At 35.4% G+C, this 17,763-nt stretch overlaps 2 protein-coding genes across 3 annotated transcripts; one reads left to right on the plus strand and one right to left on the minus strand.

Moving 5' to 3' along the window:
- Positions 1-1,433: 1,433 nt before the first annotated feature.
- LOC129308086 (auxilin-related protein 2-like) lies at positions 1,434-8,866 on the plus strand. The gene is made up of 8 exons (XM_054949083.1): positions 1,434-2,313; positions 3,766-5,416; positions 5,497-5,620; positions 5,732-5,829; positions 5,943-6,008; positions 6,656-6,745; positions 7,343-7,519; positions 8,442-8,866. Exons 1-8 carry the CDS (start codon positions 1,676-1,678, stop codon positions 8,478-8,480), a joined length of 2,883 nt encoding a protein of 960 aa, XP_054805058.1. The 5' UTR covers positions 1,434-1,675; the 3' UTR covers positions 8,481-8,866.
- Positions 8,867-8,965: 99 nt separating this feature from the next.
- Positions 8,966-12,344, minus strand: LOC129308087 (amino acid permease 4-like). 2 transcript variants are annotated; one of them, XM_054949085.1, is made up of 6 exons: positions 12,205-12,344; positions 11,787-12,114; positions 11,163-11,377; positions 10,939-11,078; positions 9,942-10,474; positions 8,966-9,569 (listed from the first exon to the last, which is right to left on the minus strand). In XM_054949085.1, the coding sequence occupies exons 1-6, from the start codon at positions 12,299-12,301 to the stop codon at positions 9,560-9,562; spliced, it is 1,323 nt and encodes a 440-aa protein (XP_054805060.1). In that variant the 5' UTR covers positions 12,302-12,344; the 3' UTR covers positions 8,966-9,559. The 2 variants fall into 2 exon arrangements, with proteins under 2 accessions (XP_054805060.1, XP_054805059.1); XM_054949084.1 differs by lacking the exon at positions 8,966-9,569 and having other exon boundaries at positions 9,596-10,474.
- Between the last annotated feature and the right edge of the window lie 5,419 nt (positions 12,345-17,763).

Genomic DNA, 17,763 nt, shown 5'->3' on the forward strand with positions numbered 1-17,763 from the left:
TTGAAAATACATTGTAGGACTAAGTATCCTTGTTGCAATTTTTTTTGAGAGCGAAAATATAATTTTGCCCTTATATGATTTGAAAACTCAGAACCTATGCCAAACCCTACTCCATGAAGCACAACACAATATTCATCAATTATCAACACAGTGTTTGTAAATTCTCAACACAATGTCCATGTGTATTCAATTGATATGTAGGTTAATTAAAACATAAGTCACACATAGCATGTATAACATAATGTATATGGATGCACAATATGATATTCATAAATTTCTAACATAATTAAACTAGTCATTCAAAGCATGTACAATATAATATTTATGGGTGTATAACATGATATTTATATATTCTTAACACAATGCCCATAAATGTTTAGTTGATATGTAGGTTAATTAAAACATAAGTTACATAGAGCATGTATAGCGCAATGTCCATAGGTGCACAACACGACATTTATGAATTTATAATACAATGTTCATAAATTCTTAATACAAGATCCATACGTGTTTAATTGATCAATAAATTTAATAAAATATATAAGTTATATAAATAATGTTCAACATAATGTTCATGTATGTACAACACAATATTTATGAATTTTTAATTGAATGTTCATGCGTGTCAAGTTGGTTAAGGGCAAAATTATACTTTCATCTCTAAGAAAAATTGCAATAAGTATCCTTCGGACCTGTGGTGCATTTCAAATTTTCTTAAGCTTGCAGTGCAATTTTTTCCCTTTTCAAGACCTATAGTGCAATTCCCTTAAATTTTAATTGCTTTTATCTTATTCTTTTTGCGTTTCTTTTTATTGATAACTCTATGAGATTTTGTATCTTTTATTATATTCTGTTGACTAAAAAATATAAATAAAATTGTTATTTTTAAATTTCATTTTCATTTTGAATATCAATTTATTGTTCCTCTTCATTTAAAAAATTTTAAAAATACAGACAAAAATTTTTAAATAAATAAATTTTAAATGTAAGATTTTTAAATCTTAAATTTAAATCTAAATTCATCGGTTCAATCATTACCTTAATTTTCTAGCCAAAAAAATATTATTATTATTATTATTATTATTTTTGGCCAAACTGTAATTTAGGTTTAAAGATGCTTACCTTACATGTGGTGAGACTTGGGCCGAAAAAATATGCTGAGACAGTGAGACAAAATAAAGAAGAAGGAAGCTTAAAGTGGTATGCATGTTCTTGCCTTTGCATCTCATATAAAAAAATAATCTTACATTTCTTTTTGTCTGAAAAATAAAATTCAAATTTCATTTGAGGAATTTTAAATAAGTATTTTTTTTTGAGAGAAATGGCAGGTTCTCTAATAGACAACGAGCCAATGCAAAAGCCAAGGAGGGGGGAAAGAAGGGCTTGAACAGGAGCAGGGCTTTGGTAAAAAATTTTATTTTTAATTTTTTGAACGGTTCAGAAATCAGAATGCAGATTTCTCAAATTTCTTGTGTTTTCTCACTCCTCCGCAGGGCTTGAACCCCCAGGCTCTTTCTCTACCACGGAGATCTCTGCATCTCCTCTTCTCAATAATTGATCTCTCTCCTATTATTGAATTTATTTCGCACTATACTGCCTTGTAGATCCTCGTTTGATATCTTATTTTCCCCAAAATTTTTGCGATTTGGTAACCCCAATTTCGCCGGCAGTAATAATGAACGATCTCGACGGCCTCTTAGCTGCCGACTTCGGGTTCAAACCGCAGGGCAAAGCGGCCCCAATGGCTGCATCCAAAGGATCGTCGAATGCCACCTCTAGTAGAAGCCTTAACTTCGATTTGGGATCCCGCGGGGCATCCCGATCCACTGGTAGCTTTGATTCTTTCGGTGGGAATTTTATGGACGATGGTGATTCGCCGTTTAAATCGTCGGGTAATCAGAAGAATCAAGATTCTAGTGGGGTCGATGACCTGTTGGGGAGCTCCGCGAGGTACCCGAGCAAATCGGAGAGTAGCAGAGCTAATGCGTCGTTCAATTTAGATTCCATGTATCCTGTGTCCAGCGATTTTGGTTCCAAGTCTATGAACCCCCCTGTGTATGACCAACCTGTCTATGACGATGACATTTTCGACGGCGTCCCGGGGTTAAAAAGCTCGTCTAAAGCTAAGTATGATGATGTTTTTGCATCGGTATCTTCTGCCCCAGGAGTCAGTAGTAGTGCATTGGATGATCTTCTTGGTGGGTTTGGTAAGTCTGGGCATGATGAGAAGAAATCGGAAAAGGATGATAATGATAATCAGGATTTTGACGGTTTGATACCTGGATTTGGAGGAAGCGGAATCCATAGTGAAAGGTATGATATTATTTTTCAGTAACTGAGATGGGATTCTATGGTTATTAGCATGTTGATATAGAGGCCTGAAAAAGCTAAAAATTCTTGCTCTGACCATGTCTTGTCTGTCTGCCGATTGCCCTTAAAAGCGTACATTAAGGTGTATTGTAATACACAATGAGATTAGTTCTACTTGGTAATCAAGCTTGTCATGTTGGTGTAGTTTTTTTAAACCATATAGCCAGTCAGTCGAGTGTCTCAGAGACCTAAATGCCTTTAGATCGTCATCTAAAATTTCAGAGGCTATTATAGCAGAAAAAGAAAAAATCCAAACAATCCACCGGGATTGTTAAATTTTTCTAATGGAATCTTTTACTGTTGGCAATTTCTTTCTATCCGATGATGTGTTAGATTGTCAGTTGTGCTTGTGCATAATAATAACATATTTTTTTATGAAGGGAGTTAATTAATGCTTTTGATGATGTATTAATCTTTAAGCTCACACAGAGAAGGAAGCTTTTTTGAATTAAACGTCTGTATCGTTGTGATTCAGTTTTGACTCATGTGTCCAACCAAATGAATTTGTAGTCCTTCCTGAAATGTTGAACGATCATTTTTCACATTGAGATTATCTGCTAAGGCTTCTCCACATGAAGGCTTTTAGAGCATTCCTTCTATATTTTCCCCCTTGAATATGAAAATCCACCACTGTACCTATTGAACATGTTGAAATTCTTTGCCTGCGAGTTATTACTGCAATTCAATGAGGTATTATAATCCCTAAATTTTAGGGATTTACATTTTTTTAATAATTATGAGTTTGATATATATTGAAGTTATATGTATACAAGCATGTGAATTTTCACATTATGTCAGTGTGGTCAAAACATATTGTCTACATGATATTGATCTTTGCAATAATCTATCCTGCTGATATTTGAACTAAAGAACCCTAATACTTAGAATAGAGACATCACGATTCATCCTTGTTGTATTTATGATTCTGTGAGTAACTGAACATAATGCAGTGAGGTTTAAGTCCATGTTATTTGGATGCTTATGATATTACTACTTTGACAGCACTAAGAGTGGGCAAGATGAGAGTAAGATAATTAAAAGGAACAGCCTTTTTGGTGGTTTCTGAAATAAGAATACCATAATTTCTTATCTAGGAAATCTTGTTATATCTTATGTTATGTGATATAACCCATATTGAACACACTGGGATATCTTTTGTAATTTTGTTTGCCTTTAATAAGTGCAATGCCATGTATAAATTTGGAGTGAAAAAGATGAACTTATGCAGAAGTAGTACCTGAAGTGTTATATTTAAGTTGAATAAATAGTTAAACACAGGTAACGTTTATTGCCACTCCTCTTTGATGACTGGTTTGTTGTGGTTGTTAGCATTTTTGTATTTTAACATATTGATTGACGTATCACCACAATTTTGATGCATTGCCTTATTCACAGGCCTGCTCCTGATATTGGTTTCTCCTCAGAACAACCGACCATGGAATCTAAAACAACCCAAAGTGTGACAGATGACCCTTTCAAAGTATTTGAACCAGCTTCAACCCCAATGGAGTCATCTGCTGGCCACTTTGCTGATCCACTGGAAGAAATTAGTAAATTTAGTTCTGGCAGCAGCACAAAAAATGATAGCTCATCAAATTCTAATGGCAGAATATATGATGATATTGACCCCTTTGATGGGCTTGGAAAGTCAGTACCTGCATTCTCATCAGAGAGAAATAACAGAAAGGATACCAGTCATCCAAGGACTAATTCAAGCTCAAGTTGGACTGGAGATAAAGAGCCAGATGAGAAATCTTTTAAAAAGGGTCCTGAGAGACCTTCACAAGACAAGTTTCCTGTTGGCCATGATAGGGAATTTCCAGAGACACCGTTTGATGGGCCTGCATATTCATCTTCATCTGATTCTAATAAACCAGTTGGCCAGCAGGCTTCTTCCCCTTCATATAATAATGATGGTTTCAAAGAGGCTAATATTCAGGGGAACACATCTCCAAATTTTGAAGAAAATTTGGAATCATTTAATGATGTGTGGCTGACAGTATCTGAGATTCCTCTTTTTACACAACCAACTGCTGCTCCCCCTCCTTCAAGACCTCCTCCTCCAAGACCTGTACAAGTTTCTAAATCAGGACCTGCCAATGCTAGAAGGAAGGCTAAAGAATTTTCTTCTTTCCCTAGTTCCACTGGATTTTCTCAAGGTCCTAAGTCTTCTGCTGCAGCAAGAGCTTCCTCTGCATCTCCGTTTGATGAATGTGGGGATTTTTCTGTGGACAAGAGTCGTAGTTATGATGATGAGCATGAAGGTGGCTTTCCTAATGAAGAATTAGAGATGAATTCAGCTGCTGCTGCTATGAAGGAGGCTATGGATAGAGCTGAAGCCAAATTTAGGCATGCAAAAGAAGTTAGGGAGAGAGAGAGTACTAAGGCTGCCAGAAGCAGGGAAGCTGGGCTATTTGAGAGAGATGAGAGAGCTGTGCAGGAAGAGAGAGAGAAACAGGAGAAGTTGGATCGTGAACGACAGCAAAGAGAGAGGGAGGAAAGGGAGCGAAGAAGACTTGAAAGGGAAAGGGAGGAGAAAGAAAGAGAAAAGCAGCGACTTGAGAGGGAAAGAGAAATGGCAAGGCATGCTGTAGAAAGAGCTACAAGAGAAGCACGTGAAAGAGCAGCTGCTGAAGCTCGTCAAAGAGCTGAGAGGGCAGCTGTTGGAAAAGCTAATGCTGAAGCTCGAGAGCGAGCTGAAAGGGCTGCTGTTCAAAGAGCACAAGCTGAAGCCCGTGAAAGAGCTGCTGCTGAGGCAAAGGAAAGGGCTGAAAGGGCTGCTGCAGAAGCAAGGGAAAGAGCTGAAGCAAAGGAGAGGGAAGCACGTGATAGAAGGGTTGAGGCTGAATCACGGGCTAGAGCAGAACGTGCTGCTGTGGAAAGGGCTGCTACTGAGGCTCGAGAAAGGGCTGCAGCAGAGGCCCGAGAAAGAGCAGCAGCAGCTGCAAGGGTGAATCAACAAAAGAATGAAAATGATCTTGAATCCTTCTTTGGCATGGGTACAAGAGCTAGCAGTGCTCCAAGGCCTCCTAGGGCTAGCTCTTCAGTGAGAACCTGTTTCTTTGAAACTTTATCTGATACTACTGCAAGATTAGGTATTAATATTTTGAACTTGAACTTTTTCAGGATTCTTTATTTGATACACAATTTCAGGCAGATGTTACAAGGAAATCAACTGGGGCATCTACAAGCATGAAGAAAGCATCATCGTCAGTTAATATTGTTGATGACCTTTCCTCAATTTTTGGAGGTAGTTTTAATATTTTTAATGTGATGTTTACTGATGTGGCAGTGTTTTGAATTCCTTTATCATATATTGCTTACTTGGCTATCATTGCTCCCTCTCTTTTATGGGATGAAGCTGCTGCATCATCAGGAGAGTTTCAAGATATTGAAGGGGAAACTGAAGAAAGAAGAAGAGCCAGGTTGGATCGCCACCAGAGGACTCAGGAGCGAGCAGTATGTGTTCCTTTAGTTTATCTTCATTTTTATTTGAAGAAAGGATGTGAGGTACACGACATCTTTTTACATATTTGATATTATGATTTATGCCTCTTGTCATGTTTTGCTAGGCAAAAGCGTTGGCCGAGAAGAATCAGCGAGACTTGCAAACACAGAGAGAGCAAGCAGAGAGACATGTAAGCACTTCCCCTCTTGATCACCAGCTATGTCTGGCAGGCCTTAGGGTCTATTAGGTCACCATGTACTCCCTCCTGTTCTAGGTACAAGTCACTTTCTAGAAGGAAATGATGGTCTTTTTTACAAGTCACTTTACATAAAAAGGTGGATCATTAATTACTTCCTTCCTGTTTTACCCTTTTTCAATGTTCTGTGAGTTGGATATACTCTTTCACAATTTTCTATGACTTGGGTAAGAGGTTACGTATGAGAGAGAAAATGCTTTTAAAGATGATCATTTAATAAGGATAAACTGGGAAATTTCTTTCCTTTTCAGAGAACATCAATAATTTAATTACCTCGAGGTAGTTAGAAGTGACCTACATATAGCAGTGGAGGGAGTATCTATGTTATTTTCAATCAGATTTTTTTTTTCCCAATCCACCGCTTTTCTTTGACCAATAAATCCACTATGTTTATAATTTTTGGGTGAAAATCCATTATCTGTTTACTTGTATGTATATAATGATGATAGTATATATTCTAATTTAATGTTTTGTTATTCTGAGTTGTGCTTGTGAATTTCCTTTCATCAAGTTTCGCCAGCTCGTGATAATGTCAAAATTTTAGTTTTATCATTTAATTTTTACCTGTGAATTGATTTCAGAGAATTGCAGAAACATTGGATATTGAAATTAAGCGATGGGCTGCAGGAAAAGAAGGGAACTTGCGTGCTTTACTCTCAACTTTACAATATGTATGTACTTAACATGTAGATTTTTGATATTTCAATTCCCTGGCTAGCAAATTCCAGTCAGATTATTTGCTAAGAAATTATAACAATTCTTGTTATTTCTCATTGATTACACTCCGCACATCTCAAATTAACAAGCTTGCGTACAGAGAGCTTGATATTAGTTGATTAGAGAAATAATAGAGTATGATTCTTCTCCTTGAAAGAAACTCTAATGATTTTACAAGAGTTGAGGACCTCTATTTATGCGTCAAAGGCTACGGAAGTTAACAATTATATCCCTAGTGCTAAGAGCAAATTGCAATAGTAGTCTTAGAGCTTGTTCTATTTACAACAGAATCAATAAATAAAATGACAAGGAAAAACTTTTAATGCAGTATAATAATGTACTTGTTATTGACTGTAAATCCAGTGGAAACGAGACCAAAATAAGCTTGTTTTCAGAAGGCTTGTATTGCACCTGAAAAATTGGCCTTGACTTTTGACAGCAGCCAAATGGTCTTGAGTTGTGTTTTCACAGTGGTGTTGTAATTTTCTATTGGTTTTTGTTTTACAAGTTTTGCCAACTTACGTTGACTTGTTTCCTACATGAATGGTTAGGTGCTTTGGCCTGAATGTGGCTGGCAGCCTGTTTCTTTGACTGATTTGATAACAGCTGCATCAGTTAAAAAAGCTTATAGGAAAGCTACTTTATGCATCCATCCTGATAAGGTGCAACAGAAGGGTGCCAATCTTCAACAGAAATATGTTGCAGAGAAGGTGTTTGATCTACTCAAGGTACTGAAGACCATTGTATAGTTTACAACTTCTCGATGTTTTAATTGTTGACTTCTATTGAAATAATGAATTTAGAAACCAGTGGTATGAATGTGTACCAGAATGGAGTAAAATATTTTATGTCTTTGTGGCTTTTATAAAATGGGTTTGCTTGCTCATAAAATCAAGAAAATAGTTTAGGCAATATCTACGTTGTTTGCTGCTTTGCTTTTATGTTGTATCCTCGTGATAAAGAGATGCTTCCTCGTGATAAAGAGATGCTGGGTAAGGGCTTTGCAGCTTATCAGGTTTAACATTGCTGAACATTGGCTGAGTTAAAAGCTGTTCTGTTTGTTAATGTTACTTTTTTCCTTCGTCTTACATCTAATACTGGAGTAGGGGGTCTTCTGCTGTAGATCATGGATTGACCACATGCTGTTTTCTCAAACCAATTATTTGTGTCATCTTAGAATTTCTATTGTTTATTGGTTATTTTGATTGGTTTTGTATGTTCCTTTTACTGATAGCGGCATTATTCATTGATAAATAATAGGTTTATAATGATTTTATACTGAAGCAATGACTGAGTTGACTGATATTCTTTATTGGATGTCGTGTCACATTGTTTTTTGAAATGTTAAATCGGGCTGGTTTACCCATTTCCTTTTTCTTTCTTCTTCTTTCATCTTGGGGTGGAGATGTTGCTTTTCTGCAAATAATTAACTATTTTATTTTCTTTTCTTTTTCCTGGGTAAAAATCATTGACTCCTCGTATTTGGGCAAACATGCTTTAAAAATTCAACTTTTTTAATTTCTGATAGTTCACTGGTATTCATCTTCAGCCCACTGCTTACTGAAGGATTTTAAAAGATTTTCTGTATGTTGTTTTTTCTGTGATGACTTTATCGTTGCCTAAAAGTTTTTTTTTTTTTTTGGGCAAAAGGAAGCATGGAATAAATTCAATTCAGAGGAGCTTTTCTAGTCTCTGATGAGCTTAACGAGTTGAGAGGAATTTGATCGAGTCGCGGTTTTATGAGCTGCCTCCCCTGTTGCATGTATGTGGATTGAAGTTCAAATGCGCAAGTGCTGAAAACATTGCTTCCATCTATGAAGGTTGATTGACGTTGTTTCAGGGGGTTGTTACTAGGGGGTTCCACACTTGTTATGAGTGTGCATTCGTGTTCTGTTGAGATGTAAAATATGCTTGTGGGGATCCCTCTTCGTGTCAATCTTATTCATTTCTATCCAAGTGAGGGATCATGTCATGAGTGATCTGTTTTTTGTTTGTTCATTTGATTACTTGTGATATATAGTACGATTTATTCAATATATATATACACACACCCTTCCTGAGGATTGAGATCAAAATGTGGGAACACATTTACTTCACGGTTGAGCTGTGATTTATATATATATATTCATGTTCAACATCTACATATAAAGTTGTGCCAAAAAAAAAAACATGTAAATTCTCAAGTTGTATGTTATCATTGGTGATCATTGGATAAAATGTCTTAAACTATTCACATGTTCCTAGTATCTGACTATACTATCCAGAGAATTCACCATTTGTTGAAAGTCTGATGTCAATATCTACGTTGTAACAAAGCCAAGTGCTCATAGTAGTGAGCGAAGCGCAGATTTATTTAGTCGTGTTATATTAGAACCATAAACATACGTCTTGCCCTTTGAATGAATAAATTTTGAAGCTGGTATGTGACGTGGGGGGACCGGATATTTCTATTGTTGCACCCTTCCCACTACGCGATCAAATACGAAATCTCCTGTATGTGCCTGAAATCTGAGAGTAGCACAAGCAAGGTCATATAACTGAAGCCATCACAACAACAAAAATCCTCATTGCTGGATCACCATGCAAGGCCAAGCTTTATTACCATTTTGATGAGCCTACAGTTATAACAAGTCTTTGGAGCCAACTCTTTTCTGAGCATTAGTAATTGGTGGCACCACTAAAGCATATTGCACGTTCGAACCAAGCATGAAGAAATCAAATGTGGCTATTGAAGCGTAACCAATCATGCTCAACACAAAAGCATATAATTAGTAAGTCCTGAAATGTAGATAAAACACCATTGATTAGGGATAAATTAATAACAAGTGTACTGTTAAAAAGTAGAAGGGAAGTAACATGCTCTCACAATTCACAAGTAAGCTGAAGAATTCAAAATTTCACAATGAAGATAAAAAAAAAAAAGAAAAAGATTACACTACAAATTAAATTCATTACAGGAAAATTAATGACTTAATTATCCTACGAAACTAAAACACGCAACACAACACATAACACAAATTAACAAATTAATAGTTTGATTGGAATGGCTTGTATTTCTTGAGGTCAAGTAAAACACCAGCCAAGGATCCCACAACAGCTACAACGGACACAACGAGACACGCCATGCTCAGAATTTGCAGATAAACCCACCTCCCACTCCACTTTTGTATCTTCGTCTGTCGAATATACATTTCCACCGGAAAATACACAGTCAAAGGCCAAAACCCTAACGCCCCCATGATCCCCACCACGTCATTGAAGAACGGAAGCAACATGGAGACCACGGTGGTGAGCACCACAAAACATGTCCTTGAAAGCAACCTGAAGAGGCTCAGATTGTACGGTGCAAAACCAGGAAGGAATGGGACTTTGAATTGTCTGCTCAAGAGCTGGCTTCTGGGAAATCTCTGAGAGGCTTGTTTGTCGATGAAAGCGAAGATGGGCTGAGAGAAGACTTGGTAAGCTCCGACAAGGTGGATGGCTATGGCAGCGTTGGCGGCGTCGAGAAGCCAGAAGGGGTTGAAGAAAGCGAAGTCAGTGAGGAGATTGGGGGGCGAGTGGTCTCCGAGAGCAGCGTAGCCCATGCAGCCACATAACATGTAGAACGTTGTGGTCACTGCGATACTTATCTTTGTTGCTTTCTTCATTGATTTTGCTTCTGAGGGTGGCGACCTTATGGTGTCCTATCATTTGCATATACATGTTCACAATTGCATGTTATTATAAGATCTAGCATACGGTTTAGTATTATTTTGGTAATCTTTTAAAATATAGGATTTGAAATGTAAATTTTAAATTTATAGGGGTCAAATTGGAAACTAACGAAACTTTGAGGACCAAGCCATAACCTTTTCCCCATTCTTTGGTTATAACTTTTATAACATTATTCAAGAAAATTAATCATTTGCTTCCAATAGTTTTAACTTATATATTGATAACTTAATTTCTAAATTTTGATTTTTTTTTTGAATTCAATTCATATCTTACAATTTTAACATTAGTTATTTATTTTAGCAAATAAAACAAGTTATTTCTTAAACCTTAAACACTAATGTCTTCCCTGACCAAAATTATAGGGACCAGGTTACGTTATTCAAAATTATAAAGATTAACTGATAGATTATTATTTAAAGGAAAAGAGGGATACCTGAATTTCAATGAGGACAACAGCATAGGAATAAGCAAAGGCAATATCGCCAAAAGCTTGGAAAGTCCTCCAGATTTTGTGGGCTTCACTCACAGTTCCAATGCTCATTCCCGTGAGGCTGCCCTTAATTTTACCACTTTCTGTTCAATATAATTTTAGGGTTAAAAATAATAAATAAATAATTATCAGTTGGTATATATAGAATACATAATTAATTAACGAACCTGCAACTTTGGCGATTCCAAGAGAGAGGCCAATGGTGGAATAGGTAAAGGACATGACGGCGGCAACTATGGAGAGCCACCAGATCTGATCAAAGTCTGGGATTTGGGACAGAAATACCTCAATTACCCCAAAACCTATCATGTACGGATTGCTTGACACGTTGCATCCCTTTCCTCTCCCATTCTCATGGAAACAATTTGACCTTTTGATTGCCCTGTCTCTCCCCCAATAATATATTCATCAATTAATGTTAATTAATATTCAAACCATATATTAGCTATTATCTAATTACTTAACTACTAATAAAAGGTTTTTGTGTATTCCTCATGCCTGTTTATCTCTAATGCCATGATGGAATTTGAAAAATTTGAAAAAATTGGTTATTTGGCACAATGAATCTTCGTTTCCGCCTCAATTGGTGAAATTCACTTGTACTTTTATACTTATGGAACCAGCTCCCCCCTCATAAAAAAATGACCAACTTTCATGTGCATATATCAAACATGCATGCATGCGTCTCGCTTTCTCTTCCTCTTTTACTTCTCTCAAAATCTTCTTTATGCTACCAAACAGGGCATAAAGTTGTTTCTAATTATATAAATAGGTGCAGAGACAGTACTCACTTCATGCTGATGGAAGCAGCGATAGTGTATCCTATAGCAACTCCCACAAGATTCAGATACTGAAATATCCCACACAACCTCACATTAACTCCACCAAGAATGGAAGCAACGGCGTCCATGTAAGTGTAGTTCCTCTTGCCGGAAACGGCGTCGTTGAGACGATAACAATCAGAGAGCAAGGAAGAAGTATAGAGAGTGACGAAGGAGAACAACAACATGATAGAAGGACCAGCGATCCAACCTAGCTGAGCGACGGCCCACGCTAAGGATAACACACCTGATCCTATCACCGCCGTTATGATGTGTGAGCTTGCCGTCCACACTGTTCCTGCACTCTCATCATCATCATCATCATCATCATCATCATCATATATACACAATGTTTGTGTGTGTGGTATGTGATTGGAGATGTACATACCGGTTCGTTTGGGACGGCCATCGTCGTCGTAGAATTTGGAGGGGTCCTCGATGTCGTCGAAAGCTTGACGTTGGCTAAGGTTGTTGTTTGTAGCCATTTATGTGTTTTTATAGGAAACACTCACTAAGCTAAGAGTCTCTTGATGATTTTGTTACGGGAGGGAAATGCATGTGAGGGTATTTATAGCTAGATATCGATAATGATGGTGGCCTTTAAGTAATAAAGAGATTGAAAAAGGAAACAGATCAATTTGATCAAGACATATACATAAATATATTTGAGAACTAAATGAGAATATATATGTAATTTTAAAAAGACTGAAGTGGTTTGAAGGCTCCACATGAATCTATACTGAGATATGGGCCAAGTGGTTTAGTCAAGCTGCTCATCAAAGGCAAGGAAGAATGTGTGTGTGTATTGTGTATATGTGCTGATTGACCTTATCACTGATTGTCTTATTCAAAAGCATTTTGTGAATTAATGAATTGATACGCGTCTTAGTATTTATGTAATTGAAAGTAAGTGTCATGGTCCGTATGAGGAAAAAAAGTGAGTGAGTTATTAAAGCTTGCACGGTTTGTTAATTAATTAGCCAACGTTACTACTTGTATGCAAACATCTTGGCTTGAAATTTACTTTATTTTATTGGCTACTTGCTACTAGTTTATACTATCTGTACTTATCAACTTGGTTTTAACTTCTTTAATTATGTTATAGTATCAGGGATCGAAAGCAACGTACCTTGAGATAGGTTGGAATATAGTTCCAATTTTTTATTATATTAATTGATCGAAAACAACACTTATATATATATATATATATATAGAGAGAGAGAGAGAGAGAGAGAGAGAGAGAGAGATAATTCGAATGCATTACACACGCAGTTCATGTGTTGCCCATAACACAACGTACGAAAATAGAAAACTGTGAATTAAAGGCTTAATTAGTATCATTAGCAAATTATTAACATAAATTTAGGTTCAAGAATTAATAGCCATCAAACTTCAAGCCCCTCATATATTAGGGGTAATAATAATAAGGCTAAAGGTGTAAATTTAATCGTCAACTATTTTTCGAAAATCATTGGGTAGCTTATATTTTGAGGTGATGTAAAATAAATTTTGAATTATTAAAAATGAAGCACCCAACAGCCTTCATAAATTTTAAGCTAATGGACGTTTATTGTCATGGTGGGGCCACTCAAATTGTTAGGTAAAGGTGCAAATTTAGCTCTAAATTATTTTGGGAGGCCTACTGGGTAGCTTATATTATGAGGTGGTACAAAATAAATCTTAAACTATTAAAAATGGAGCGTTACTTCAATTTTCCAATAGCTCAATAACTCCATCTTCACCATCGACCTTTTTGTCATAACAACATCATTGTGCTCCAACTCAACTTCAAAGTTGCTTGATCGCCACAAGAAGGGCACGACCCTAAAGATGAAGAAGGTCTCGCTAATTTAGCTGCTAACTATTTTTGATATATTTTATCAATGATTTCAGTAGAGAAATTCAATCCCTCCTTCTCTACGTTCCCATCACGCTTATGTTCCTTCTTCATTTTATCTTATCCTTTCTCTCCTTGCCCTTACTTTCATCCTCTCTATCGGATTGAGATGATTCTAGTATCTCATAGAAAGAAAAGGGCTTCGGTTGAGCTTGATTATTAGCTGGACCTTCTTCATCTTCAAGGTTGTGCCCTTCTCATAAGTATGAAAATACTATTTGTTTTCATATTCATGAGATGCATAACACGTCAATCTCTTCAATATTTTTGCTTTTGTTTTTAGTTTCAACTTGAGAAGAAGATGTTCATAGAGTTCTTATCTGAAGACATTCACAAAGACAATGTCAATGAAGTAAAAGCTTGATTTTACTACAAGTAAAAGAAGCTTGATTCTAACCTAATTTAGCCATGAATTATTATATTTCTACCTTGTTGGCGCCATCCTCGTAAATGTTTTTAGATAGGAACTTTTTGAACATCTGCTTCTTGAGCTAAGACTAAGAATGAATACAAGAAGATTGGAGAGATTGATGTGTTGTGGGTCTCATAAGTCTAAAAATAAATGGTATTTGATCAAAATTGATGGGAAAGTGTTAGATGATATGTTTTTTATAGCAAAGGCTACCTAATACTCACCAAAAAATAGTTCATAATTAAATTTACACAGCTACATGTCATTTGTGTTTCCTACATAACGTCCGCTAGGTAAAGTTAATTATAGGCTATTAGATGCTTTATTTTTTAAAGTTGAGGACTTATTTCACATCACCTGATAGTATCGGCTATCTAGTGTTATTGAAAAATAGTTAATGGTTACATTTACTACTTTAACTTTTATTATATATCTCAATACATCTTGTTGAAGATATACAAGAAGTATCAAAGTCATGAGAACTTGGATGTTATCTTATATATATTGATTCAAAATTTTATATATATGCAAACATGTAATATATGACTGTTATTTTTTGTTTAATGATTTGTATGCCACTCTATATATCATCATCTCTGTATACCACTGAAAGTGGGCTTTTGACCTGGGTAGTGGGGAGCTCATAATTAGTATACAAGAGTCATGATAAATTAAAGAATTAAGTAATGGATAAATATGCTATAAACATCCAATCAGATTCACATGAATGTTCTAGAGTCTCCTCCATGGAATTTATCATAATTTAAAAAGTAATAATATAATCAAAATCCAAAAGAACCCCTGATATTGAAGCTTAAACTCTCTGAGGCAGTGAAAAATGGAAAACTTAAACATGAGATTTTCTGGAATTTTGAAGATACAGGGGAGAGATGGTGTCCACCTGAGGTGGACTTTATAAGTTTGGACATTGATGAATCAATTGACTAATAAGGACACGCCACTTGTGGGGGAGTTTTCCGAGACAGCAATGGAAATTGGCTAATGGGATTTCAGAGAAGAGTGGGTTTTCCCCCTCTTGCTGCTGAAATCTAAGCAATTCATACTGGCTTACTGTTATGCAAACAGGACCATTTAGACAAAGTAAGGTGTCACATAGATTCAATTGAAGCAATTAATTTGCTGAATACCGGGGATAGCTTTGATCGCCCTCTACGTCCAGAGATTGTGGAAGCTAGAAAGCTAATTTGCTCAAACTGGGAAGTGGTTATTAGTTACTCAAGTCGTGAGTTTCTAAAAGTAGCTGATTTTCTTGCAAAAGATGCACGGCACAAGAGCGAAGACTTTTATTTTTATTTTTTTACCCGAACCCACTGTTGGGTGTTTGCCCTTATGTTGGGCAGATAAATCTACTATTATGTAGTACTCTTATTTCAGGGTAATTCCCATCTTTGAATATTAAAAAAAAAAAAAAAGAAACGAAATTGAAGCTATTAATAGCCAGATATAGAGGAAAGGTAGGTTTCCGTCACAAAGCTTGCGTCTACGTACAATGTCTCGGCTCGGACACACAGGACCAGTCACTTCTTTTGCATCTTCACAAAGTTGGCCCATCTTCATCTTGTTCATACTTTTATGTTCAAATATTTTCTACCAAAAAAAAAATTCAAAAGTCATGTTTTTATAAATTAGATTTTTTTATTAAAAAATTATGTAGACAATTATAATATTAAAAAAGTTATCAATATCATGTCTTTTTTAATTTTCAAAGTTATTTTTAAAAGGATTTTTTAGTCAAGAAAGGTTATAAAATTAAAAGGAGCAGTAATCTTCGCTTGATGAAATGAAGTTAGTTCAAGAAAATTTTATATAGTAAAAGGAAAAGTTACTTTTCATGAAAAAGTTATTTTAAATAACACATCATATTATTATATCGTGTGTAACTTTTTTTCCCCCAATCTCTTCTTTTACTCTTCAAAGAACTAATGCTACCAATATTTTATTAATTTATTAAAAATTAAATGTGCATAAAACTTGTCCATTATATTATCCCAAAATAGTTTAAGTGCGTTGGTTGGTGAGCTCACCTCAAGCTTATATATATATATATATATATATATCCTAAATTCATGTATACCTTTATAACAATTATTAGATGCATGTGGGAGCTTGGCATATATTGTAATGTATCTTACACATGTTGAACATAATTAAATTATTAGATAGCCATCAATAATTGGCTGCATATATAATTAGAGGATACGTCTATATATATTATGATGAAATATTTGGTTATGAAAAGAGGATTATTATTCATTCAGTGGCTGGAGGACACTACAAAGCCATCTGTAAAGAAGGATTTTATCTACAGGTGGCGAGCGTGCCATCTGTTATGTTTATATGTTTGTATTATTATATCAAGATGGGCACTATACGGATTCAGTGTAACACTTCAAAACAAACAAACAAAATTACAAATGGCTTCTATTAATGCTTTCTTTGGTTCAGCTGGTTAACCAAAAACTGCTACTAAGGTAAACTTTTATTAGAATAAAATTTAACATATTGGACCATGCACACACATGTAAATATTAAAAATATGTGGCCATTAAAGTGTTATATTTAAAAAAGTTTTAAGATTTAAGGTTGTAATTGTCATGGAATTATAATGTGTAAAGACCAAAATGATTTTTATAATTTATTGGGGGGCCAAAATGCAAATATCATAAATTAAGTCTATAATAGGGAGTCATGGTCTTCACATAGGATGTAAAGAGAAATTGGTTCTTTAAATCCCTTATAGAGAATTATAAAAAAAAAAAAAATGTTCAACGTTTACAATTTAGAAGGTCACATAATTACTAAGCCAATCCATCAACTTATGTAATCGAGACACTATTGATTACCAGTTCTGGTACGTTTTCGCATTTAGTGTTTGTTATATTCTTCTAAATTGATACGATAGATTTTGGTTTTTGACCTGATATGATATTTTATTTAAGTTTATAAATTTGGTTGCAATCATTTATATGGTTAGAATTAGAATGTAAAGTGGATTGATTAAAAACACCAATTTTCAACAACTTTATGTGCTATTCAAGATGAGAGCTTACTAGATATAGTTGGCTAAAATATATGTGGATTTTCAGTCCGATATATTGTCAATAAATAAATAAAAAGATATATATCTACCATCCATTTAAATATACATGCATGTCCTGATCAGTTATTGGTGGACAACGAGTCAGAGACGTCGGATGATGAGAATCTTCTCTGTAAGATTGGACCAGAAATAATCTTCAGACTAGCTACATAATCTGTTACTCGCTAGTCATGGCCTTCAAATATTCCTCGATGCTATCGTGCTTTTATCAAATAATATATCTATTTGTTTTAACCCTCGTGATCAAGTAGTGCATGTCATGATCAATATGATTACAAGTATAAAACTGAAGCAAGAAAGTGAAAAATATATAGATGCACGCAACAAATGGTTGCTTGAGAAAATGCCACTACGTTCATAGCCATCTTTTAGCCAACTTAATCTCATCTTCCAAATTCTAATTGGTTAATCAGTCCAAGTGGGTTATCTCCAACCAAACTTGATTGGCGACTTTTAATTTCTCCCATTATATAGATAGATAACTTGGCTTTTCAAATGGAAAAATCTAGCCAAGCTG

Source organism: Prosopis cineraria, unplaced genomic scaffold (genome assembly GCF_029017545.1).
Source record: "Prosopis cineraria cultivar Desert tree isolate PC_DT_omini unplaced genomic scaffold, ASM2901754v1 PC4, whole genome shotgun sequence".
Lineage (NCBI taxonomy): Eukaryota > Viridiplantae > Streptophyta > Magnoliopsida > Fabales > Fabaceae > Prosopis > Prosopis cineraria.

Coding starts and splice junctions, on each gene's coding strand:
- LOC129308086 (XM_054949083.1), top strand. CDS start 1,676: ATGAACGATCTCGACGGCCTCTTAGCTGCCGACTTCGGGTTCAAACCG. Junction 6,009..6,655: donor GAGAGCAAGCAGAGAGACAT/GTAAGCACTTCC, acceptor AATTGATTTCAG/AGAATTGCAGAAACATTGGA. Junction 6,746..7,342: donor TACTCTCAACTTTACAATAT/GTATGTACTTAA, acceptor ATGAATGGTTAG/GTGCTTTGGCCTGAATGTGG.
- LOC129308087 (XM_054949084.1), bottom strand. CDS start 12,301: ATGGCTACAAACAACAACCTTAGCCAACGTCAAGCTTTCGACGACATC. Junction 11,378..11,786: donor GCTGCTTCCATCAGCATGAA/GTGAGTACTGTC, acceptor GGGGAGAGACAG/GGCAATCAAAAGGTCAAATT. Junction 10,475..10,938: donor TTGTCCTCATTGAAATTCAG/GTATCCCTCTTT, acceptor TGCAAATGATAG/GACACCATAAGGTCGCCACC.